Source organism: Xiphophorus maculatus, chromosome 5 (assembly GCF_002775205.1).
Source record: "Xiphophorus maculatus strain JP 163 A chromosome 5, X_maculatus-5.0-male, whole genome shotgun sequence".
Taxonomy (NCBI): domain Eukaryota; kingdom Metazoa; phylum Chordata; class Actinopteri; order Cyprinodontiformes; family Poeciliidae; genus Xiphophorus; species Xiphophorus maculatus.
In genome coordinates, this window is record NC_036447.1 from 25,346,252 (window position 1) to 25,370,025 (window position 23,774).

Consider the following 23,774-nt stretch of genomic DNA (forward strand, 5'->3'; position numbering starts at 1 on the left):
TTCTTACAACATCATCACTTGCTTATGTTGTGTCCATCAAGATGAACTATACTTTCACTGGTGACATTGTTTACATTGCGCTCAGCTTTTCCCAAAGTTAAAGCACCCCCCCCCCCCCATTCCCCTCTTGTGGTTTAAATGCTGCGTTCCAGTTGTAGAAGGAGCTGGGAAATTCCGACTTCCTAGTCGGAATGATCAAGTGGAAGTCGGATAATTTCCCACTGGAAACCTGGGAACATCTCCAATTACCCCCAGTTACGGCTTGTAAGGCGTAATTTCGCGTTTCAATATGGGCGCTCCTCGTATCAATCAATCAATCAATCAAATTTTATTTGTGTAGCACATTTCAGCAGCAAGGCATTTCAAAGTGCTTTACATCATATCAAACACAGAAACACAATGCAGGATAGAATCAATAATCAAAACGCGACATTAAGTCAAGTTCCATCAATAAGTTTGTAATTGATTACGTTTCAAATACAATTCTAAACAGGTGGGTTTTTGGTCGAGTTTGCATCCATAGAAGGTTTACCTGTTACACTCCTACTGTGTTATATGGAACAAAATACCTGTTGCTATTTTTATTCCCACTCACAATCACAGTCACAGTTTAAAACGATGCAGACAGCATTTTAATGGGCTTCTGGCACCAGGCTCCGAACATCTCTTTCACTGAATTTTACGTATCAACGAGGATGTAAGTAAGATGTGGTGGAAACACGTTTCTTTCACAAGGCACGTATGTAAAAGTGCGTCTGAAATCAACGTTAAACTGAAAAATTAAAAGTGTTGTTTGCTTATGGAAAGCAAAGCTTAAAATTGTGATTATAAAACCTATTACAAACAACGTTTACGGGCGACGCCACGTTGAAATTCCAACTTCTTAACCAGAACGCTGTTAGCTCGGGTTTCCATAGGCAATTATAAAGATTTTTATCTTCATTATCATGTTCTCACTTCCCAGGCAACTGGAACGCAGCACGGCCAGTTTGCCCCTGGCTCCTTCGCGTACTCTCGCGAGATTCCGCGAGCTCCACTTTTCTTGTGGTCCAGCATGGCAGCGCTGTGTGAGGGATACACGTTGTGCGGGCTTGTTCCAGCTGTAAATCGGCGAAGCTCTGAGATTAAGGGCATCGAAGAGGAGCGGGACAGCGACCATGTGATCGTCACCGACTCCAGCAGATCTGTGACTCTTTACAAGGTGAGGTTTGGACTTTGCAGGAGCTGGGGGGCCAGCTGATCGGTGCCGACTCGTGTTAGCATCCTGTGGTGGTTTCAATAACAGAGCCAGAACCGTTCGGTTTTATTATCTCCGGGCTGGGTCGATCGCTACTGCTTTTACACGGGGATGTTAACGTGAAAACAAGCTAATCCCCTCTCAACATCAAGTTCTTAGAAAGTCTCACTAATGACAAGGAGATGGATGTTGGCTAATGTTAGCTGCTCTCAACATAAAAGCTGGTTTCTCCTGCTGCAGTTGTGTTTCAAAGTTGAATATGATCTTTCAGATTGTGCTGCATTTGGTAAAGCGTGTGTTTTCTTTCTGCATTGGTCACACATGTTGCTGCAGGTGTCGGACCAGAAGCCGTTGGGCAGCTGGACAGTGAAACAGGGTCAAGTTCTGACCTGTGCAGCGGTCTTCAACAGGCTGACCAACGAGTATGTGGCAGTCTCAGACAACAAGGTAACCTGGTCCACGACAATGCACACACAGTTCACTGTTTTTGTTATCTGCCCATTTTTGCTGCATAAGTGATGCATCACACAACCTTAGCCAATCAGGATTAAATTATTTTTCTTTTTTTTTGTTTTGTTTTCAGGTGATAAGAATCTGGAAAGAAGACGACATCATTTTAGACAAGGCATTCAAAGCAACAGTAAGCGTGACTTTCAGTTCTTGATTATGACCTCTTTTCGAGGTCATAATCATACGAATTATAAGGGGAGGTTTTGTTTTAAGTGTGTTCTACATTGGAAACACTCAATTTGACCAGCGTGTCATTTTGTTTATACCCGAGAAGTTCACATTTACCGTCAAATTAATGTACTGCTTTCACGGGACCTGTACAGCCATTTCTAGTCAGTTTGGAGTAATTATATAGTAAAAAAAACAACAAAAAAACCCAGAAAAACTTTATTATCATTATGCACTCCAAAATCAGACCATGCAAAACTACAAAAAAAGACTGTTTTTTTTTTTTTTACGTGCCTTATAAAGCAGGTTAAATATGACAGTTTGTCGCAATATGTTTAGATGTAGACTCCACAATAATGGCGTGTTTGCAAGGGTCGCTAAGGGAAACTATTTTCTCTATTATAAGAATATGGCATCCAAATGAAGCGCAATACTTATACAAAAATTTGACATTGCTTGCCATTTTCCATACCCCTGACCACAAAACGATTTTGTTCACAGAGTTACCGTGTCAGAAAGTCTTTATGTATATTTAGTGTGGACTAATCTAAACACATCCTAACCTCTGCCACTTTTCTTTTCCGACTTCTCTCAGGTGTCAGCAGATGTCCGGTCGGTGCACTGTGCACACGGAGCCGAGCCTGCCGTCTTGTTTCAGAGAGGAGCTGTGAGGCTTCTGGACTCCCTGCTTTCTGCTCCCCAGCAGCCCGTAGAGGAAGTCCTGGTTCAGGATGAAGCCATCAGGTCCAGAACTCCTGTCGATGTCACAAGTGATGCACAAAAGAAGAGATTGCTTTGAAGAACACTTTTTATTTATGAAACAGCTGCTTAGCAAATCTTTCAGTCTGTCCTGTGTTTTATTTTTATTTCTTTTTTACATTTTCAGGGTTTAAATTCAAAATTAGCATGATTTTTTATTATGTATTTATTTTTTTAACAATGTGAACTCTAGCTGTTACAGTCTGACAATTTGTCCTGCTGCTACATCTCCAATTATTTTTGCCAGATTTTCTTTTCTGAATTGTTATATATTTTGGGGGTTTTTATATGCAGATCATCTGGATCAGATCTAGAAAAAAAACAAACAAATGAACAAAACCAAAGCAAAACAGGCACATCTACCTGTGAAAGTTTGTCTTTCTAAAAGCAATCTCTCTTTTTGTTGGTAGGTGGAGCACCAACATAGTGACAGAAACACAACAGATGGTCATCTTCACGACTGAACTGGTAAAGATTGTTTAAGGACTGTCGTCCTACACAGTGATTTTTCCCCCGACTTCTCTGTAAACATTCACATTGCACTCCTATATAGTGCCTCGCGAAAATAGTCACGCAAAATCCAGATAGAAATGCTTTGGGTATGCTTGTAATGTGACAAAAATAGGGATTTTCAAGGGATGTGAATACTTTTTGTGCTTTTTGATGCTTATTATTTTTCATTGTAGGATTTTCAATGTGTGCCCACAGAAAGGAGATCATTTCCTCTACCTGCAGAGGCTGAAGCCCAACTCTGTTCAGAAGTACCGGCTGGAGCCAGAGGAGCCTGGCCTCTCCCCGCTCAGCTTCTGGGCCTCCTACAGGGATAAAAACATCTGCCTGCTTTATCTCTGTAAGTCTTCACTTCCTGTAACAAGCCGCTTGTATTACAGGACACATTAGCTTTGTTAGCTCCTCGATAAAACTGTTGACATGCATAGCCCTCAACGTTGGTTACTGGTTATATGCACAGTCATGTTGGAAAGTTTGGAGACACAACTAAATATACTGTTGTTTTTATTATGACACATTTTGGTGTCACTGTCTAGTTTTTTTTTATCTGCTTTTGGAAACGAGATTGAAATGCAGCCAAATGCGTATTATTTATTAAACAAGAATATCAACAATGTAAGGCAGCAGATAACTGAATATTTCAGCAAAATCTTTCACCTGCGGATACAACAACCTGTCATAGAACTGATGTTCCCCAAGGCTTACTTGTTTTGAAAAAAAAAAAAAAAAAAACTTTATCCACCGAAAAATTCAAAATGGCGGCCATTCACGGGAATTACATTTTTGCTCAATTACTCATTACAGATGAATACTTTTTGTGTCAGATTATACATAATTAGACTCATAGACATCATGTTTACTGATAATATTTTGATATTTTTTTCCTAGATGGACACCATGGTTGCACTAAAATTGGCCAATTAGATTAATATGTTTGGTGTCAAAACATAGCCAACATATTTCGAACAATAGAAATCATTCTGTTGGACATTTTTAAAATGGCTGCCACGGTTGCAATAGAGAATATATGTTTGCATTAAAATTGGCTGTAGTTATTGCCAGTGTCGGGCACAGATAACCAAAAAGTTAAGTTCACTAACCACTAGTTTGCTAAGCAAGAATCCTAGCTACGCTAACACTAAACCGCTAAACAGGTAAAGAATTTGGCAGAATCGTACTTTAAACTACTAAACACATAAAATTATTTGCTAAACACATGCAAATTTTTGCAGAAGCTAATGCTAAACCACTAAAATGTAAAAAATTTTTGTAGAAGTTAATGCTGAACCACCTACAACATAAAAGAATTAGCAGATGCTAACGCTAAGCATTAAGACAACTTGTTCTGCTTTCACATTTTCCTCGCTTTCAGATCCTAATGGCCGTGTGTACCAGAGTTTGGTGTCTGTTCGGGGCCCAGCGCCTGATGATGGAGCTCAGGCCGTTCCGCTGCCTCGTGATCAGCTGCTGAGTCTCCCTGTGGGGGAGGAACTGCTGGAAGCCGCGTCGGCCATCTTCCTGGACGACGCCCACGTAGCTGTGGTCGGGGTTCCACACCCTTCTGCTGGGCCCGGAAAAGGCAAGGAAAGCTTTAAAATTCCCGGGAAAGTTACGAAGATGTTACCTTTTAAAATTGTCAACATGTTTTTATTTGTTTATTTCATTTTTTTAGATTGTTGAATATTGTCCATTTTTAGAGATATCGCGAAAGGAAGAGCGTATTCATTCCTGAAAACTAGAGCAGTAATAGAAAATAAAAACAACAGAAAAGGGAGGAAATGTGTATGATGAAACTATAAGAGGTTAACTGAAGGGCTTGGGACTATTGGCAGGTAAAATTTCCATAGTCATTGATAATTTTGGCATTTGCAGTTGAGCATCAGTCAAGATAAGATTATCAGGGAATAACCTTAAGTAAAAGTAGGAAGATTTTACAGTATCATGGAATTTACACAAACATTTAAGACTAGAAGGCATAATATGATCTAATTAATTTTAATTTGGCTGGTAATATAATATTGTGATTACCGTTTTAATAGTAATGTCTATAAGGTTTATCATTACTTTTTACATCAAGTTAGTCTAGAATTAAGACTGACATTTGACCGTACAGCTGGAAAAGGCTCCAGTCATTCCAATACTCTCCAGTGTATCATTAGGACTTTAACTCAGAAACAGTGTTGTGGAAACATCTCGGTTTTAAATGCAGAACTTTTTAAAACGTACAACCTGCAACTACACTTCCCAGAAAAAACATTACGACGGAAATAAAGAATAGAATGCGAAAGAAGAAAAAAATAAAGAATGTGGGTGATCTTAAAAACTGCATAGTACATGATTCCAGTATTGGTTTTTCAGCGGCTCTCCTCGAAATGTACCCTACGTGACGAAATGCTTGTCTGAAATTATTTGACCTTGAAACGGATCCGGTTTTCAGAACCACGCAGCTGCTCTCTCGTGTCCTGTTCCTGAATTTGCCGTCTCTGAACTTTCAGACTTTCTCTGCATCTGGAACACAAATTTTCAGACTCTTCAGGCTGCGAAAGAGATGGCGGGTAAACTCTACGGACAGGTAGGCGCCTGGGTGGTGTATTCAAAAATACCAACACAGACTGTTTTTTTTTTTTTGTTTGTTTTGTTTTTTTGCCAAGGTTCCCTGTCCTTCCAGCTGCTGGGTGCTGATGGAGGACTGTATGTCTTTGGTAGATCATTGTGTCTGCTCTCCACTGTGAGGGGGCTCACTGTCCCTTCTCACAACTACACAGCAGTTTACAACCCCAGACCTGCTGCTTATGCATACTTCCTGTTTTTGGACATCAATTTAATATGTTGATTATTCTTTTTTTTTCTTCTCTCTGATGCAGCTTTGGAGTTTTTCAAGCAAGCTGTTTATTCCCCATGGCAAAGCCCTCTCTGTCATACCGTTTGCCTGTCCCAGATCCTCCCTGGCCTTGGCTCTGGGGAAACTAAAGCAGGTCAAGACCGAGGGTGAGAGACAGAAAGCAACGCCGCTTACTCTAACAACTTCCTGTAGATTTGTCTGTGCGCAAAAATAAAGTTTTGTCTTTTTGTGTGTACACACCATTAATAACAATGATGATAACAATAAAACCTTTTCATGTTTCAGAATTCACTCACCACAGTGTTTTTCTCCAACTATCACAGAGTCCAAGACTTCAACTGTGGTACCGTCCTGGAATACCATCTTACATGGAGAAGAAGCTGCTCCTCCTAAAACAGCGGAGGCCAGGAAGACGGTAAGTTACAGAATATAGTTTCCTTAGTAGCTAAATGCTAGCAAATGCCTCCAACTCTGTGGAACTGTGTCGATGCGTGTCTCTACGGCAAGCTGTTTTAACATTAATAGCAAGAGAAGATCTTCAAACCAGCCATTCATGAGTTAATTCTTTACTACAGTGGCCCCGAAGGGTCAAGAAAATGCAAAAGCTACAATGAAAGTTATGCTAAAATGCAAATTATGCTACCAAATTTAGCATAACTTTTGTTGTGGCTTTTTGTTGTTGCTGGTTTTTTTGCTGTTTTGTTGTGGCTTTTTTGATGTTGTCTATGGACTTTTTTTTGACCCATTACAATAATAAAAAAAAAATTTCCATCATAAATAAGGGATTTTGAGACATCTTTAACTCCTCCACATCTTATTACTACAAATATAATTATATTTAATCATCATCTTTAATATTAGCTTTTAGCTAGAAAAATGTTTAGACTAATTCAGTTGAATTCAGTGGGTTTATTTTATTGATTTTTTTTTATTGCCGTACGTCTGCAAATAACCTACTGTTTTACCTAGCGTAAACTTTAAAGGTATAAAGTCTTTTTTCCCCCTTTAAATAAATTTATTGTTAAGGTAGTGAGTTGTTGCTTTTTTTACACACTGATGAGTCGATATTTTTTATTACAGCTGAGCCGTTTATAAGTCTGAACTAATTCTAAATGTTTTGCGCTCAGTTTTGCAATTTTTTTTTTAAAAGTTTTGTTGTCCATGTTGTATGCATGTGACAGTAACGCCACCTCAACTCAATTTCTCTCCTTTTCATCACGCAGAGAACAACTCGTAAGATGCAGTCAAGCCTCAGTTTAACAATTGATCAAGTCCAAGACCTAATTAAGGTAACACTTCTCTCTTTTCCAATTGAAATTCTTAAATTTAACTCAGTATATATATATATATATATATATATATATGACATTAGTCAAAGTTTCTCCAATTGTATCCATTGCCAAATGCAGACAGCACCGGTAGAAGAGGTGGAAAAAGAGGTCCAGGAACTCCTGTCCAGGCAGGACCCCAAGGACCCGCAGCCTTCGTTGGGACAGCTGGCGTTGGCACTTGTGTCCCGGAGCCTGGCTGATCCGAAGTTTTACTCTTCCAGAGCTCTGACACAACTTGTGCCCATCCGGTGCCTCTCTCACAGGTCAGTTGAGGCATGACGGGATCAGAAGTGCGAGTGGTCTGACACCAGATGTTTTGTACAGACTGAGTTTTGTACGAAACTCTGTTGTTTGTCTGTTGAGTTTGTATTGATTTGTATTTTTTCGTTGTTGTTTTTTTTTAATCTGTTGTTTGGGAAAAAAAATCTGTGACTGAATTCTGTCTCTTTGAGATATTTTGGACCGATCAGGGGTCATGATCACTCATTGTAATATGAGGGGATTGCCAAAGTAAAATGACGTTAAATTGAAACGATTAATCGCAAAGAATCGATTATCGAAATACCTGTCAACTAATTTAGAAATTGATTAATCGTTAACTGGCGTACGCTCTCAAATAAAGGCCATTTGCTGAAAAATCAACAAATTCAGACCAGCATTTACACTAAAACTATACAAAATATAAACACATTTTGCTTTTAAGATAAAAACACCTTTGATGTTAAATGTGTTACCCAAAACTCCCCAAGTAGCCTAGTTTTAGTTTTAGCTTCACTTGGTTCAAATTCGCTAAAGGCTTGATATGTTATTGCATTTTAAGCAATACAAAGTTTATTTTAATATTTAATAGGGGAATTTAATTATTTGCTTTCATCTTTTGTTGTATTTCTACTATTGCATAGAAAAGGCTTAAGTGGTTCAATGAAAAATCCGCAAATTTTTGCCAATTTTTTTTATCCGATTAATCGTCAGAATAATCGATATCTAAAATAATCGTTAGCTGCAGCTGTAATTGTATGTGAAATTTGCGCTTTTATCTTTCGGATCTCTTTCAAGTACATCCCATCAGGAACAAACTGAAACGTTTCTTAACGGGACGCTGCCTTCTCTCTCCACAGTGTCTGTCCTGACCTCCTGCCTCTGGCCCTTGAGAAGAGGGATTATTTTCTCTGCCAGCTCTGCTTACTGTTCTTCCATGACATCCCAGAAGCCGTGACCTGCGCCTGCCTCAAGACATTCATCAGGTAGAACGGATCTCTTTTCAGTGAGCAAATCAACTTGCACAATTCGATATTTTTTTCAGAAGAGACGCTGTCAAAAAGAACAAAAAAGTCTCCACGTTTTGGTTGAGTCGAGCCTGTTTCATCCAGTTTACCTAGTATTAGGGATAATTAGCCACAGCCAGACCTTGTACCGTTAAGACGTGTACAAACCGAAGGTGTTTTCCTCCAGTTTATCAGACGCCGACGCGGAGAGGTTGAGCCTGGAGCCCGACAGCGTCTCTTTCGTGGAAATGCTGATCTCAAACGAGCGCGCTCAGACCGGCCTGCAGAACGGCTTCAGCCCCGCTCTCTGCGAGGAGGACCGCACAGACGCCGTCGACGACCCCAAGGCCAAAGCAAAAGAAAAACAGAAAGCGTCGCCACAACAGACGTGTCCAGTGGGAAAACACAAAGCTGCTCTGATGTATCCTTACAGCCGATTGTCACTTTAAGACTTTATTGGGGTTTTTTTCCCCCTTTTATCACTTTGTTTTATGCTTTTGTGATTATTTTTTGCTTATGTCGTATAAAGAACTGGATCTTAACTCAAGCGGTGCAGAAACGAGGTCCTGCAGACGGCGTACAGTGAAGCTCTGCTCCTCCCACATCTGAAGGATTTTTCCTCTGATCAAGTTGTCGTGAGTAACATCTTGTCACTTTTCAATCTCCAATATACAGGTCCATCTCAGCAAGTTAGAATATCATCAAAATAGTGGGTTTATTTCAGTAATTCAGCTCAAAGAGCGAAACTCATGTTCTATAGATTCGTTACCATTGATGTATATTGCTACTGATGTATTATACTGCTGGTATACCACAGGGCTGGGCAACAAATCGATTTTATCAATCAAATTTTCTGTTTTTGAAGATTAAATTGTTGGAAAATATGATTTTTTTTTCACCAATGCACTTCCTGGTTTTCCATGTTTATTCAGTTAGTTATTTCCATAACTACCTGGGGGATTTTTTCCCCCTTGACGGGCGCGTTTTACAGTTTCTATTTATTTCAACTTTGAATTCAGGTCAACTTGCAGAAGGAATGATTGAAATGACAACCATTTTTTTAAAGATATTGTCTTTCATTTGTATTTTTGTTTTTAAGGAAAAAAAGCAAAATTGGAAATTGAATTTTGAAAAAAAGTCGTAACAGAGTCTCCTTGAAGCTTTTATCATCGTTGCTTGTGCACCGTTTTGCGCCACACTTTTTCCTCTCACCGAACTTTCCAATAGTATGTTTATAAACATATCACTCTGTAAGCAGGAAGTTTCATTAGCCCTGAACTATTGTAGATTTCTTATTGAGGGTTTTAAGTCAGCGTATTTCGCATGTTTTAATAGGCAGAAAATCCCATTTTGGCATTCAAGTTATCTTTTTTTTTTTTTTTTTTTTTTTTGGAGGATAACATCTCTGTGTACAATGAATCTGAGTTTCACTTTTTATTTCAGTTACTAAAAATGTCATTTTTTTCAATTACATTCTAATATTTTGAGAACTACCTGTAGATTGCGACTAAATCTGTGTCCTAAATCAGCTGTTTTTTTTCTCCCCGTTTTTATTTTTTTTTTAATTTTATTTCCAATCAGCTTTTCCTCCGGTACCTGGAGTTTCTTTACCTGCGATATTCCACAGATGGTTTCTCACAAATGCACGGCTACAGATCACCCAGCTTGAATCAGGTATTTAAGATCCTCTTGAGCAAACCAAAATAAAGGTGTAAGCAAATCAGATGTTATAGCTTTTTTTTTTTACTTTCCTGTTGAATGCAGGTCATGGATTGGGTATGCATGCTGTTGGACGCCCATTTCACTGTGTTGGTAATGTCTCCAGTGGCCAAAGGCTTGCTGTTGAACCTTCAGTCTTTTGTTAGATCTCAGGTAAACATCAGTTTTTTGCTACAATAACCGGCCGATTGTTTCTGGGAAGTTTATTGGAACAACATGCAGCTTTTTTTTTTTTTATTAATTTTCTTTTTTTGTCTTTTAGGTAAGACTGTTTTCTGAGCTCGGGAAGATCGAGGGCAGCCTGCAGGAGCTCACTAAGATGAAGATGAAGAAAGACGTGGGGCAATACTCTATTGAAGTCATTGAGCTCTACTAGAGGATGTGGCTTTATAAAACACCTACTTTGTCTTTAAATTTTTTTATTTTTTTGCCTCAGCTGCTTCCTGTCATTTAGGTTTTACTGTGAAAGAAAAGAAAATGTACGTCTGGCATAGTTATTTCCTTAGTTGCATGTGTCTGAAAAATTCTTTAATACATTTATTTTAGATGGTGGGATTGTGACTATTCTGGATTTGCATGTTTAATTCAAAGTCGTACATCTGATGCTTTTATAGACAAGTGGAGGTAAAGTCTCTCCATGGAACATTATGGTAAAGTTTTTATCTTATATATATTAGTAGAACTTTAATAATGCCCACGGAATTCAGTATTTTTGTTTTCTTCGAGTGTCATAATACAGCTAACATTTTTTTTGTAAATCTATTAATTGTTTTTGTATTTTACACATTAAAAAGAAAACCTTGATTCTAAATATCTATGAAAAAAATGTATCTATTTGTGTCATTTTGTCCTTTGTGGAACTATAACAGGTTAGCTAACCTTGTAAAAGCCTGCCCCATTGTTCTTCACTATGCTTCACAGAGGGTCTGGATCCGTGACTTTTGAGAAACGATAGTTAGCTGGAGACATACTTAAGTTTTAAATTCTTCCAAATTTAATGTAAAGCACGGGTCCTACACTGTGAAGCTCACCGGAAGTTGCCTGCATTGTAAATGACCATTCTCCACTGCAAAGAGAGAAGTGTAGAGCCAAACCAGGCAGGTGTTAATATTAATGTAGTATTTGAAAGAATGGCCAACATGGACAGAACAGTTTTGTTCACTTCTTCTGCCGCCGTTTTTAAAACCACTATTTTAAAAAAAATCCATGTAACAATGTTTTTTCTGTTGGCTAAGCTGTTGAAATTCAACAGGAGAAATCCAAGTCAACGGGAGAAATTGAGCATGTAAGTAGATTAGGAGAGAGTGGAATTGCGTGGGGAGGCAACAGGTTAGTAAATTAGTGTATTTTTTATACTCTTGTTCAGAAATGTTACGCAGTCTGTAGACACGGGAGGAAGAAAATGTGGCGACGACTTAACTCATGGGAACGAGTTTTTTTTCTTCTGCCATTTCACCAGAAGGGCTACGTAAAATGTACCTTTGTTGGTGAAATGTACTTGAGATTTAAGGCAATGAATACGGGAAAGTAAAAAAAAAAAAATGAAAACACAAATGTGAATTCTGGAGTTCAACTAGCCCATACAAGAGTAAGGATAAAATCTTTAATACTTTTAGTGTAGAAGGTTTTCTGCTGCTCGATAGCAGAACTACAGCAGAAACTAGCTAGCTTATATGTGCACCAAGTAAAAAGGAGACATTTTTTCAAAGAGGAGATTCATTTATGTCAGTGAGAATTACCTAAATTATTTATTTTTGCTAAATACTACAGTTATGAGAGAGAAAATATATAAGACTTTTTTCTAATGTCTTCAAAATCAGAAGTTTACATACATTTCTCGCATTTCTACAAATAACTAACTTTTTCGCCACATTGTCAGAACCGGGTATTAGTGTGTAGAATTTTGAGGAAAACTAATAATTTCATACAATTTGGAGTAAGGCTGATATAAAATGTGGACAAAGTGATAGCGAGTGCTTTCCAAAGGCATTTTATTTGAGCTTTAATCTGAAGACCCACAGTCTTCACAGATTGTGAGTTCACACTAACACACTGCACCCAATTTGGACCCAAACGTTCAAATGTTTTAACTGCTACTGAGGGCCGGTTGGGTTGGTTTCCCTTGCTTCTGCCATTTCACCACAAGGGCTACGTAAAATGTACTTTTGTTGGTGAAATGTACTTGAGATTTAAGGCAATGAATACAGGAAAGTATTCATTGATAAGATAAGATAGATAAGATAAATCTTTATTGGCATTGTCACAAGAACAACGAAATTTAAAAAGTGCCATCAGTCAGTGCATATGCTTAAAAACAAAAAATAACTGTCTCACAATTCACACACAATGTAAGGAATAACAAATAACTGGTAAAAAAAAAAAAAACCCAAAAAAAACCTAATAAATAAGAATAGCCACATTCTCACAGGCATCATTCATGATGATTAATGGTTGTTTTTGATTGCATTTAGTTTTGTTATTGCTATCAGGTATACTTGAATACAGGCAATGATGCTAGGGGATTTAAATGTGTATGCTTGATTTTTATATATATATATATATATATATATATATATATATATATATATATATATATATATATATATATATATATATATATATATATATATATATACTGTATTTTTTTTTTTTGTCCAACACTGAGATTTTTAGGCCAACTCTCCCTGCTGACTGATCGCAACTAGCGCAGACCGACACCGACTTTTGCCATTTAAAGGCGTCTTATGAAGATCTAAAGGCTGGGGAACTACAATGGCAGCTTTGTGCCACTTGTTCTTGAAATGTTTAACTATATAACACGATCAAAAACACCACTACGTCACATGGAGATAAAAAAAAAAGAAGCAATAGCGAAAGGCAGAGAAGCTCAAATATTTTACTGTCAAATACAACCAGTAATGATGGAAGTAAAAATGCTTTTATATTTTTATATGCTGTTATGTTCTATTATTGCATAGAACAAAATGGCTTAGTTGGAGATAAATTTAAAGGACTGACATGTCTGAATATAAATATTTTCATATATTTTCATAAATACTGTAGTTTTGTTCATGCAATTCCTCCAGGACTTTATATTGTTAGTAATCCACTAATGTTTGTTTTCATCCTTTCATTATGTTTAGAAATACCTTGTCAGATTTTTATGTTGCACAGGACAATTCATTTTCGATTGCAGTTGGTAGTTAGATTACTAGCACACAAGAGGGCAGTGTAGTGTTAGAAGAGACTGGTGTGGTGTTTCATAGCAACATATTAATTTAAGAATTAAAATTCTTATAATAATAAAAATGTTTCACTTTTAATGTTAAATTACACTTTTTTGTAGTGAAATGTGGCTCGTTATATTGTTCTCAAAAAAGATGAACAAAAGGATCATGAAGTGGATTTTTTTATTTTTTGCTGTGGTTCTGAGGGTAGAGTGATCGTCTTGTGATCAGAAGGTTGTAAGTTTGATTTCAGCTTCCTCCTGCCACATGTTGAGGTGCCCCTGGGCAAGGCACTCAACCCCAAGTTACCCACCAATCTGCATGTCGGTGTAAATGTGTGTGTGGGTGAATGTGACTGTAGTGTGAAGCGCTTTGAGTGGTCTAAAGGATTAACAAGGCACTACACAAGTTCAGTCCATTTATCTTTTCTTTTTTTTGATAAATTCTGTGTTGTTTTTTATACCAAACATAAAAAAGCTGATTTAACAAGTTTGGACTTCTCCAGGGTCCCAGGCGTTAAATTAATATTAGAATTACATCTGTACATAATATTAGATGATAATTGTAATCATAATTTAATACTTTGTTCCCTGAAGAAGCCCAAACTTGTTATGTCTGGTTTGTTTGTTATAAGAAGAAAAAGCAGGTTTTATCAAGAATGAAAGGAACTGTGTGATCTTTCTGTTAGTCTTTATTTAAAATAACAGATTCAAGATAGTATAACAAACTTAACAAAATAAAGTGCAACTTAACATGAAAATCTGAGTAGAAAAGGCAAAAAAATACAATCCATGAAAGTACTAAAACGTAACCAGAAATCATTACTACTACAGGAAGAAAGTCGACTATTAAATTAATTCCTTGCTATAAATATAAAGCTTATGTTGTTATGTTGCTTTGTTGAGCTTATGTGTTGTCTGCTGGTATAAAAGAGAAGAACAAGGGGCTAAGGAACGCCTGATTCAGTTATTTTTGACATGGCGTTAATCAACTTTACAATAAGACTGCAAGTTATGTTTTGTTTAACATCTGCAGAGGCTGTAGACCTCAACACAGTTTCCCTGGGTTCAATTCCATGTCCTGGGCAATCTGCTGCATGTCATTCTCTTCTGCCTCCTTCTAATTTCCTGCTCAACTGACCAAAAAAAGTCAGAATATGTTTACCACTACATTGTGCTCGTTTCCTCATGTTCAAAAACAATCAAAAATGCAGCACTTTCTTCCTTTATCTCTCATTCGCTCTGTTTCTTAAATAATTAGTAAGTTACTTCATATATACTTCATATGTTACATACTTACACACATATAAATGGATACAAATATACACATATATATGAACATGCACATATATACATCCCTTCCAAGGGCTGCCACCTTATTGTGGTGGAGGTGTTTGAGTTTTCCAGTGATCCTAGGAGCTATGCTGGCTGGGGCTTCATGCCCCTGGTACGGTGACCAAATGCAGACAGGTCCTAGGTGAGGAACCAGACCAAGTGCAGCCCTATTCCTCTACATGTCATGCATAGCCGCGCTGCCGCCGTAGAATAATTCTGTTAACTCAATCAAACTTATACATGTAGATATTATTAATTTCGTGCTGTGCTCCACAGCAAAAGGAAATACCGTTAAAGTACAACTCAAAACCACTTCTTTCTCGCGCAGACTCGTTGCCATAGCAACTGACAACAATGCCACAAAAAAAAAAAAACCTCATATTTCCCACACAAAGAGCAGAACATTCAGTCTGTTGCAGTCGTGTGTATTAATGTTTATTTTGAGATTATTAATAAGTGATTGCTGTGGTAAGAGGAGAAAACCATAAATATATCGCTGCACTTGACTGTATGGCTAGCTCCATGGCTAGCTCGCTGTTACTGTCTCTTACTCTGCAGTTGTGGAGTCACAATGTCTGGGATCATGAGCGCCCCCTGCCATGAGGCAAGAGAACTATTTTATCATTATGTATTATTTTTCTGATGACAGGTGATGAATTAGCCGCTTAAATTAGCAGCTTAAATTCCTGCAAATTGGCAGTCAAATTTTGCAGTAAACAATGTTACTGACTTTAAATAATGATGTTTAGATGTAAATTGTCTTTTTTTTAAGTGTTTACTCAACAAAAACACTAGTCTCTTGCAAAACTATTTGCACTCCTGACATTTTTTTTTCATATTTTTCCATGATGCAACTACAAAACGTCAAAGTGTGTCACTGTAAAATGATTCAAAACAACATTATTTTAAAATATTTTCTACAAACAGAATTCGAAAACAGGAATGATTAAATTAGTCTTTCCGTAAATGAAGTCAAACTCTCTCAGTTGCCAATAAGTTAAGTTGAAACAAGAAGTCTGCTTTCTTCCGGTAAACCTATAAATTCGCCGTGACCTCTGTTTCTCTAAGGTCACGGCCGTTCATGTCAATAACCTTGACATGAACTTTTCAAACGAGGCAAAAATATTTGCTGAATTCTTCAGTTTCTTTCTTCCTTTTTTTCTTTTTGCATATTCAATAACTTTGAGAATGAGGAAGACGATTTCAATAAAAGGAGAATATACTGCAATATCACCGCTTGCTGTACTTAGTCTTCAGCATTGAGCAATATTAAATTAAACATTTCATTTAAACACCGACCAGTTGGAGAAGAAATTCCTGTAACAAATTATTTGAGGCTGTTCAGTTAATCCAAGATGGCTTTGCATAAAGATCGACATGAAATGTCTGCTATATATAACATCAGCAATCCTGGTTCCTGCAACAATATTCCAAAGAGCCACTCGGGTGAAGACAGCAAAGCCTCTTCTGCCGCATCTGGTAAGAAAAAAATTTACTTCAGCAATAATTTTGATGCCAGTTTGGTACATGGTACATTTACAGCTCAGAAATGGTCAAATAGTCTTTAGGAACGCCTGAAAAATACATTCATAACAAGGTGTAACTTGACTGCCGCCTTTTATGTCTGTTTTTATGTTTTTGAGGTGCTGTATAAATACATTTTCACTTGTTTCGCAGCAGTGCATGAAGCTTTAAAGTCATGCTTTCTCCTCTTTCCTTGTAATTGCTGACGTCAAACAGCTCCTTCTGAAGCCAACTGGAGAGTCGTTTTGGACAAAAGAGACGGAGAACCATTCAGGAACCTTTTAGTTGATTCAGAAGGAGAGAAACGTGGGGGATGTTTGTTAAGCAGATTATATATTACATGTTTTTCCAATGAAAAAATGACTGAAACGTTTTGGTGCTGTAATGCAAACTCTTGGTCACGTCAAACCAGCTGCTGAAAATTTTTGTATCAAATATTTTGTTTGAAATATGCTTTTAACCCATATTTCATCTAATTATTCTCTTCTATTTCCGTGAAGCATTAACACCATAAAGCAAAAAAGACTTGAAAAATGAATAATAAAGCAAAATTTAAACGTGGCTATTTTGCATCTCAGTAACTACAATTTTAAATAATCAGCAGGTTCTTCTAATTTTTGTACATTTTATCTTTTGTATTTCCTTAGAAGAACATATTTAGCTTTATTGTCTTTCTATATTTTCTATGGATTTCTTTATGGATTATATTTGACGTTTATATCACATATGTTTATACACAGGACTTCAACTGTACAAAGTTGGCACAGTTGCCTTTGGACTTCTATCTCTTCTTCTGCTCGGTCTTATCATTTACGTTGCTTGCCGTAAGTAACCTTGACAACACAGGCCCAAACATTTTACCAGTACATTACAATTCGGCTCAGAGATCACACGTCTCTGAACAATGCCTTTTAATGCAGATAGTCACTCAGTAATTTTGACGCACAACAAATTCTGGAGAGTGTTTGCAACATAGAATACACTATAGTGTCACAAGTGTTCACTCACCTTTCCATGTTGTTGAATTCAGGTTTCTCAACCACTTCCAGGGTCAAGGGTGTTTAAAATCCAACACAGCACTGGTCTGTACAAAGGCTTGACCCCAACTTAATAAATAAAGTCTGTGTTTTCTGTTGGCCTGTAGAAGCCAGGCTTTCAGTATCTGACCTCACAAATGTATCGCCAGAAGAATCACACATTCTTCGCAGATGGCATCTTGTGGATTCAGACTGGGATGTCACTAAATTCTGCAAGCATCTGAAGGCAGACGAGTGAATGCTTCTGACAACAAAGGTTTAGTTTACTGCACATAAATTTGGCTCCCGATGGAGCTTTCCTGCTGGTGCTTGATAACTTCTAGATGGGATAAAAAAATTTTTGGTCTTGTTATATAATTCAGAGTTATTTTGGTCTGTTTTCGTTCAACTCATGTTTCTGCTTCAGAACTGATAACTGATATATTTTTAGTGAAGATTATCGAAATGCTTTTTCAGATATGGAAGTGAGAAGTAGAACCTTAACAGAAGAGAGAAGTGAGCTCAAGAAGACACTGAATGACTTAGGTTGGTATAAAAGTGAAACTATCACTAATACTACCTGAATGATCATAAACCAAGAAGTGTAAAGATGATGTGCAAAGTGTCATCCTAAATTATTATCTAAATAGATATTCTACCAATACAATTCTACCTCAACATTTTCTTGAAAATCACAGTTTCGAAGCAAAATTCCTTGACTGAAGAGAGAGACAATTTGACGAGGATAAACTCTGGTAAGTATCACAATTAAACTCTTTTCAAAGTCCAGACAATTCAGTAAGATGGAGAAAAGACAAATATATAACTATATATTTTTTCTAATGAACACTTCTCATCATTTTTCAGATACTGAGGCCAGATTAACAGCAATCTCGCTGGAAAGAGATGAGCTGAAGAAGAGCCTCAACATTACAGGTGGGAATGCATTGCAGAAAATATGTGTATACATATTCACTAATTCTAAAATTCTTGTAGCTTTGTTATAAAATCATGCCACATCTGTAATATATAGGCATCAAAATATTGTGATTTTAACGTTTATTCTTTTCCAAATCTGTCAGATTATCTGAGGGGAGGAAATGACCTCACGGACTTTAATTTTTCCATTTTGGGGTTAAAAATAAATTACATCTGTGTTGTAAGGTATTTTATTATCATCAAATTGTCTGTGTGTATTTATTTTGTGTTTTTTTTTTTTTTTGCTGTCAGCAAAAATGTATTTTTGTTTTTCAAGACCCAACAAATGAACTGCATTGACATCATCAGCTTGTACTACAGCAGAATCAAAATGTCAGCAATAACGCAACATTTGAACATTGAATAAAGACCTTTTTCTCTGGGATACAGATTCCCAGCTCCGCTCAGTGACTGAAGAGAGAGACAGGTTGAAGGTGAAAATTGGTGAGCAGTACTTTTATAAGCAAATATCATAATACATGTAAATGAATACAAACACAAAATATGGAGGATGTAGAGATTTTAGGTCTGTACGTTGTTCTCTATGCTTGACTGATAAACAAGCCTCTGGTCGCTAGGTGGCAGCAGTGTTCAAGTTAATCAATAGGGTTCAAGCCAGTAGAAGAAGTAGCCGACAGAGACGCGTTTGGTGTAACCGAGCTGAGAGAGACCGATATAAGCGCGGATGTTTTGAAAAGTAACTACAGAGATGGAGATGTTTGTGAGAATGAAAACAAAAATGGCAGCAAAGGTTAGTAACGGAAGTAGTTTTAAGGCAATCATTTTTTAAAGTACAATAATTACGTCACAATATTAGAGAAACAAAGTCATATTATGAGACTTTTAATTTTATGCTGTGTTAAAAGGTTAAGTGTTTCCTTAATTGTAAAACCAGTGCCAACTATAATTTCACAAGATCCTCAGTAGACCTCATTTTGATGCAGTTTGGTGTAGAGTTGCCATAAAATTTAGACTTTATTCTTTATTCTCAATTGTTCAAAACAAGCAAACAAATAAACTTTTTAAATTTTATCTATGGTGAAAAAGTTCACGTCGCTTTTCTCTGATCTTCTGATCACCAGTCGTTGCCCTTCATCAACCAGCATGTGAACCGAATATCCCCAGCAGTGTCGATTAAATTATTGAGTTAATAAAATGATCTTGGACATTGTCTTGAGCCTTAAAATATTAAAATGAGCTGCAATATTTTATTAATCTTTTTTGATTATCAGGTCAGAGAATGCTGGTCCCAGCGGTTTTTGCAGATAAATGATTAAATATCATATTCTCTAGACCCTTTTCACATGACGTCACACAACTTCCGTTTTGACTCGAAGCTGTGTATCCTTAGTTCCGGTGTACATAGTAAGTAATGATAAAGTTGTCTATTTCATATATATATATATGTCATATATATATATATATATATATATATATATATATATATATATATATATATATATATATATATAGAGAGAGAGAGAGAGAGAGAGAGAGAGAGAGAGAGAGAGAGAGAGAGAGAGAGAGAGAGAGAGAGAGAGAGATGTATAAATCTGACAGCATATGTTGATCAGACAGATCACCGGAGCATGGAGTTTACACAGTCTCTAAAACATTTGCCTAAAATAAGATTTGAAGATATATCACGATTTGCAAACCAGTTCTCTCTGACAAAAAAATCTAAATTAGACAAAGGCTACAAATTCTTCACCGAACAATACCTGTTTGACTATGAAGGTAGGTATTTTTGTTTTGCGTAACCGTTAGCTTAGCATTAGTGAATTTTGTTAGCTAGCTAACTACGTGACATAACTGTTCCTTAACCAGAACTTTTTACTGTTTTTGAACTATAACGTTTTAGGCTCTAATCTTGATCAGATTATTAAATTATAGACTGGAGTTGCCACTCATCCCATAAAATAGGGATTTGTTTGTTATAAGCAGAGATGTCCGGTGCCGCCGCTGCTTTGTAATGTCTTTAATCGGACCACTTTTTCGGTAACGAATAATCTAACGAGTTCGTATTTCAAATCCAGTAATCAGATTAAAGTTATTTATCCAAATCATTGCACATTAATATTTTCTTGTGTATTTATTTTTATTCCTTCTTTGCGTCTTTGGGAGAGACTCTGTGACAGTTAGCAGTGACAGAAACATGAACAGTGCATGGAGATGCGCATTTTGTTGCTGGAAAAACAGAAATATCGTCAAGCCCAACTGTTATTTGTGGCTTTTGTCTTGTTTTTATTTTCCATTAATACAGAAAATGAACCTCTAAACGTTACATCACTGACAGGCGGCGGTGTATATGTTTCCTAACTGTGGCTAAAGCTGCTGCTAGCTGGTTTACTCATGATCGGAAGCTGGTTCCTTTGAATACAGTTGGAGAATGGTAAATTGACAATGACTTATAACGGTTATCTAACACGTAAACACCGTTTTATAAAACACAGAAAGTGAACCTCTAAACGTTACAGCGCTGACAGAGAGTATATTTTTCCTAAATGTGGCTAAAGCTGCTGCTAGGTGGTTTACTCTCCGATCGGAGGCTGTTTATTTTATACACAGATAGAGAATGGTGAATTTACAATGATTAGTAACAGCTATCTAACACTTAAATGCTGTTATTATTAAACTTACCTTTTATTATATCCTTAAGATTATGAGAATGCGGGAAGTTTTCAGCTTGGTTCCCAAGGCAAAATCACACCGGAAGTAAAGATACCCAGTTTTGAGTTATGGCGGCCATTGTCTGACGTCACTGTGAAAAGGGTGGAGGGGGCATGAAAAAAAAGTCTGATCCTCGGCCTTGAACCAAGAAATAAAAGTCGGACAATTTTTTTTTTACAAATTAAATGAAGCTGGTAGTTCTGTGCTTTGGATATTTTGTAAACTCACAAACTTGCTAATCCCAGTCTGAACTTTCATATTTCCAGAGTTACATTTACTTGACAGTGTATATAGTCAGTCAGTACTTGAATGTTTGACTATTTTTTTTTTTTTCTATTTGGTGTTTTTTGCCACAAGTTGAAATATTTAGCAGCAAGTTAAATTTCTCATTTTCCCCAAAAAATTTCAACTAGGATGGAGGATTTTCAGAGGCAGTGCGTACTACACGTCTTCTACAGAAAAGACTTGGCAGGAAAGTAGAACCTACTGTCAGTCCGTAGGTGCGGACCTGATGATTATCAACAGCAAAGAAGAACAGGCATGTGGGCAAATGTACATTTGCATGCTTGATAGATATTTGACAAGCTTAATTAAATTTAAAAGTACAACAGCAAATAAAAGCAGACGTCATTGAGGTGATAGTACAACATCAGATTCGACTTGTTGTTGACTCGTGTTAGTTTCGCTCTTTGTATCTTAGAACTTTGCAAACAGTTTCCAGACGTACATGTGGATCGGCTTAACTGACTCAGAGACGGAGGGAAGATGGAAATGGGTGGATGGGAGTCCACTGACCACAAGGTTAATTTGTTTGCACTTTAATCAAATCTTTTTTCTTTTCTTTTTTTTACCTCTGCTTTTTTTAATCACAATGTGAAAATATTTTTGTCACAACATTCACACAAAAATGTTAATCTTGATTCTTTCTGATTTTTTAGCTACTGGACAGACGGTGAGCCGAATGGTAACGCAGGAGAAAACTGTGGTGAAATAAAGACTTTCACCGCAGAGAGAAGCTGGAATGATGGAACATGTTCTCACTCACTTAAATGGATTTGTGAAATGAAGCTTTCCTAATAGTAGTGCTAATAGGAACTAGAAAAACAAAATTTCTGAAGAAATTTAGCCGGGGCCTGCCAAGGCGCGCCCGTCTGGTTTGTGCCCGGCGTCGTCACGCTACAAATTGGCATCGACGCTAAAGGATGCTGCAATGTAATCAAGTTCAGATTTCTTTAGCCGAAATCTCTTTGCTTCCTTGTCTTTCGTTAGGCGATGAAATACGTTCATGTTTGGTTCGGTTCAGTTCTACTCTAGTGGGCAGACTGTACCGCAGCTGCTGCGCTACAGATATTTCTCCGCTGATTTTCAGTAAAACTCTACAACGGAGAACCTGGAGGTTCTGGTTCGGATGAACAAAATAAACCCAGATATTTTATGTTTTATTATTTGAAATTATTGATAGGCCAAGCATAACGAAAAAAAACTCAGATCATGAAGTTATTTTATGTAATTCAAACAAAAATTATAATTTACATCATACCAAGCTAATATTATGTAGTTCTGCTGTTTTTCACTGTCGGCACAAGACGGCAGCTGAGAGTATCTGTATCCGAAGCAACTGATTCAGTGAAGTAGCTTAATATGCTAGTTCCGGTTATTTGTGGCAATTTCTGCAAGTCACAATAGCTCTAGGTTGAGGTAAAACAAAATTGCCTTATTTCAGCTGATCAGATTGATGTTAACAGAGATTTTGTAGCCTAACAGGTTTCACGAAAGCCAGTTAGCAAAGTGCTAACATGTGAACAAATTGTGGTTCCATCAAGCTAGCAGCTACGCTATCAGAGCCACAACAAAATATCCCACAGCAGTCAAACTTTTAAAATCGATCACATTTCTTAAAGAACACATTACATTTAACAACTGTAAGCAGTTCTAATAATATAGTAATGAAATTAAATAGTATATTTTATGGACAGAACACAAACACTTCTTACCTTAACCAAGCAGTCGGAAGCAGAAAGCTCTTCTTCTTCTTTTTGTTTTTAATGGCGGTTGGCAAGCAACTTAATGGTGTGCATTACCGCCACCTACTGGTATGGAGTGTGGATCAGGGCGCAACTTAAAAAAAAAACACTAAATCCTTTCTATCAGTTTAGTTTTCTTAAGAAATTTTATGAAATAACATAAATATTCATGGGGCGTGCTGTGGTGGCGCAGGGGGTTAGCACGCCCCACGTTTCAGTTAACCGCTCCCCAATCTAAAGTCTTACATATAATCCTGTTACCTTCAAACATGTAATAACCGCTTTATTTATTTTGTGTTTAATTAATATCTTATTAAGTTTAAATGTCTCTATATCATATTTCCTAATTTATTGTACTTGCTTTATATTTTCCACAATTAATTATTACATGTTCTACTGTTTCCATATCCATACCACACTCACATCTACCTGTTGGATGTTTACCAATCAAATTTAAAGTTTTGTTTAATCCAGTATATCCAAGGCACAATCTTTTTTTTTTTCATACTTGCTCTTTTCGCTTTTCAGACTTACAATACTTCATTTGAGCCAGCTGGGGGAGACAATTCTCTGTTTTAGCCAGTAGGGTATTAGGGTTTTCAATGGATTTTCCCCATTGACTTATAATGGGGTTTTTTTCGTAGTTTTTTGCGAATTATG

General features: G+C 36.9%; 2 protein-coding genes across 2 annotated transcripts; both read left to right on the plus strand.

The window, feature by feature from the left end:
• Positions 1-1,036: 1,036 nt before the first annotated feature.
• On the plus strand, positions 1,037-11,103 carry nol11 (nucleolar protein 11). The gene is made up of 18 exons (XM_023333102.1): positions 1,037-1,201; positions 1,571-1,684; positions 1,821-1,877; positions 2,511-2,659; positions 3,085-3,142; positions 3,383-3,524; positions 4,557-4,763; positions 5,680-5,756; positions 6,049-6,172; positions 6,350-6,441; positions 7,250-7,315; positions 7,436-7,620; positions 8,476-8,601; positions 8,810-9,043; positions 9,179-9,257; positions 10,204-10,296; positions 10,387-10,494; positions 10,604-11,103. Exons 1-18 carry the CDS (start codon positions 1,055-1,057, stop codon positions 10,715-10,717), a joined length of 2,172 nt encoding a protein of 723 aa, XP_023188870.1. The 5' UTR covers positions 1,037-1,054; the 3' UTR covers positions 10,718-11,103.
• A 5,081-nt stretch (positions 11,104-16,184) lies between these two features.
• Positions 16,185-22,198, plus strand: LOC111608696 (CD209 antigen-like). The gene is made up of 9 exons (XM_023334504.1): positions 16,185-16,381; positions 17,167-17,250; positions 17,920-17,988; positions 18,141-18,197; positions 18,310-18,378; positions 18,811-18,864; positions 21,504-21,628; positions 21,791-21,891; positions 22,029-22,198. The coding sequence occupies exons 1-9, from the start codon at positions 16,258-16,260 to the stop codon at positions 22,165-22,167; spliced, it is 822 nt and encodes a 273-aa protein (XP_023190272.1). The 5' UTR covers positions 16,185-16,257; the 3' UTR covers positions 22,168-22,198.
• Positions 22,199-23,774: the final 1,576 nt, after the last annotated feature.

Bases quoted from the DNA above. Each gene is read 5' to 3' on its own strand.
- nol11 (XM_023333102.1), top strand. From the start codon at position 1,055: ATGGCAGCGCTGTGTGAGGGATACACGTTGTGCGGGCTTGTTCCAGCT. The intron at 3,143-3,382 runs GTAAAGATTGTT...GTGTGCCCACAG, and splicing joins TCATCTTCACGACTGAACTG to AAAGGAGATCATTTCCTCTA. The intron at 10,495-10,603 runs GTAAACATCAGT...TTTGTCTTTTAG, and splicing joins AGTCTTTTGTTAGATCTCAG to GTAAGACTGTTTTCTGAGCT.
- LOC111608696 (XM_023334504.1), top strand. From the start codon at position 16,258: ATGGCTTTGCATAAAGATCGACATGAAATGTCTGCTATATATAACATC. The intron at 16,382-17,166 runs GTAAGAAAAAAA...GTTTATACACAG, and splicing joins AGCCTCTTCTGCCGCATCTG to GACTTCAACTGTACAAAGTT. The intron at 21,629-21,790 runs GCATGTGGGCAA...TTTGTATCTTAG, and splicing joins TCAACAGCAAAGAAGAACAG to AACTTTGCAAACAGTTTCCA.